Genomic DNA, 1,815 nt, shown 5'->3' on the forward strand with positions numbered 1-1,815 from the left:
TCTCAGAACAGGCCCCATTTGATCATCCAACATAGGTCAAGAAGCCATTTAAGTACCTTTGTTTTACATAAGTCACCTTCCAGTAGATTAATGGGGTAGTTTAAGGGGTTGGTGTTGGATTGTCCTTTTCATAGAGAGCAAGCAAGTCCTGTGTGGTCCTGTCCATTTCTTAGCAAGGCCACTGTGAGCCAGTTTAGTCCACTATCATGATCCCTGCTGCTGCTTCTCTAGCGTCCCAACCTTTGCTTCCACACCTCCGTTTTTACACACAGGGGCAGTCACGCCGGCCTGTAAGTTCTTGCAGCGGCAGCCGGGCCTGCTAACATTGTCGTAACACTTCTGTCCCAGTTTGGCCAGACCTGTAGCTGGCAGATAGCAAACCAGGCAAGGCAGGACAACTGAAAGGGCAGCCATGAAGGACCAGCGTGCACAGCAGTTGGCCTGGGAGCACGAGCAGGGCTTGTCGGCGCAGGAGCCCTCATCGTCCTCATCCTCGGTGCAGTGGTAAAAGATCCCTTTGACCAGGCACATGCAGGTGGCTGTGTCCACCAGGTTCTGAGCAGAGCACAGGCACTCCTGGTTGCAGACCCAGCAAGAGGGTAGGGTCCGGGGGAGCGTACACTCCGTGCATCGGCACTTCCCACATTGCTCGCAGAGAAGGAGGTGCTTCTTCTCGGCCGGGGAGGAAGGGATCACCGCCAACCCCTGCTGGCCTCCAGTGGTGCACACGCCTCCTGCAGGCATCTTTGCAGACTTGAGGTCCAACGATTTAGAGGAGGCGCAGGAGGAAGAAGAGGACGAGGAGGTGAGGACTTTTGATTCAGAGGAAGTGAAGCAGCCTGGAGTTCGGGTTGTGATTGTGTTGACGGGGCCCTGGTGGGGGTGCAGGTTTGGGTGGTGGTCCACCGTTGGGGTGGGGGCAGCGTGGTCCAACAGCCTCTGATCAGACGAGGTGCTGCTGCTGCTGCTGATAGAGCTGGGCCTCCCACTGAAGGAAATCCACGGGTGGGTGGTGGTGTCTTGGTGGGGGTGGGGGTGGGGCTCGCACCTGCCCTGCTGGTGGTGCTGGTGTTGGTGATTGTGATGATGGTTGTGGTTTGCCCCGAGGAAGGCCTCCTGATTCTGACCAAGCCAATTGATTCTTCGGTTCACAGACTTCTGGCTTGGGGGCTGCTGGGAGACGACGGCAGGGCTGTCGATGTAGTCGTTCTCCACATGCGAGGACTTTATCTGGTCGATGGGGTAGATGGTGAGAGGGTGCTGCAGGCGGCCGTAGGGCACTCGACTGTCCAACAGGGGCTGGGATATGAGGGAGGAGGACACTCCGGGGATGTGGTGGGGAACCCTGGACTCCATGTGTAGGCTGGTGCCTTGCACGTCTTCACTCTAAAGCAGCATTTAGCAAATCTGCAAAAAGACAGACACACAAGAGACAGTTATTACCAGTTGCATCTGCTGTTGTTTAAATTCCCTTTCATCCTCCCCTTTCTAAACATCTTATTGGAAACCACAAAGAAAGCCATGTATATTAAGAATCAAGGGTGACAGGAAAGATTGTGATCTTTTACATGAAGTTAACATGTTACAAAACTGAACACTGAACAGTGTGAATATGGGCCTTCTTTAATTTATCTTGAACCAAATCAGGATAGATAAAACCTTCAGTTTATTTGACATGAGGGAAGAAAACATCCTTTGCATGCATTCACACTTGTATTTAATCACACAAGTTTTTCCGTGGTATAATTTCAATTTCCTGCTGTTTTTGCATTGCTTCTGTGTTTTAATAACCACCGTTTTGTCATGATTAAACTA

General features: G+C 52.0%; 1 protein-coding gene across 1 annotated transcript; it reads right to left on the bottom strand.

Moving 5' to 3' along the window:
- Positions 1-204: 204 nt before the first annotated feature.
- On the bottom strand, positions 205-1,356 carry spry4 (sprouty homolog 4; the record flags this gene model as incomplete). Its single annotated transcript, XM_079238101.1, has 1 exon — positions 205-1,356. One exon carries the CDS (start codon positions 1,354-1,356, stop codon positions 205-207), a length of 1,152 nt encoding a protein of 383 aa, XP_079094227.1.
- Between the last annotated feature and the right edge of the window lie 459 nt (positions 1,357-1,815).

This window comes from Taurulus bubalis, assembly GCF_910589615.1.
Source record: "Taurulus bubalis genome assembly, chromosome: 2".
In the NCBI taxonomy this organism is placed as follows: Eukaryota; Metazoa; Chordata; class Actinopteri; order Perciformes; family Cottidae; genus Taurulus; species Taurulus bubalis.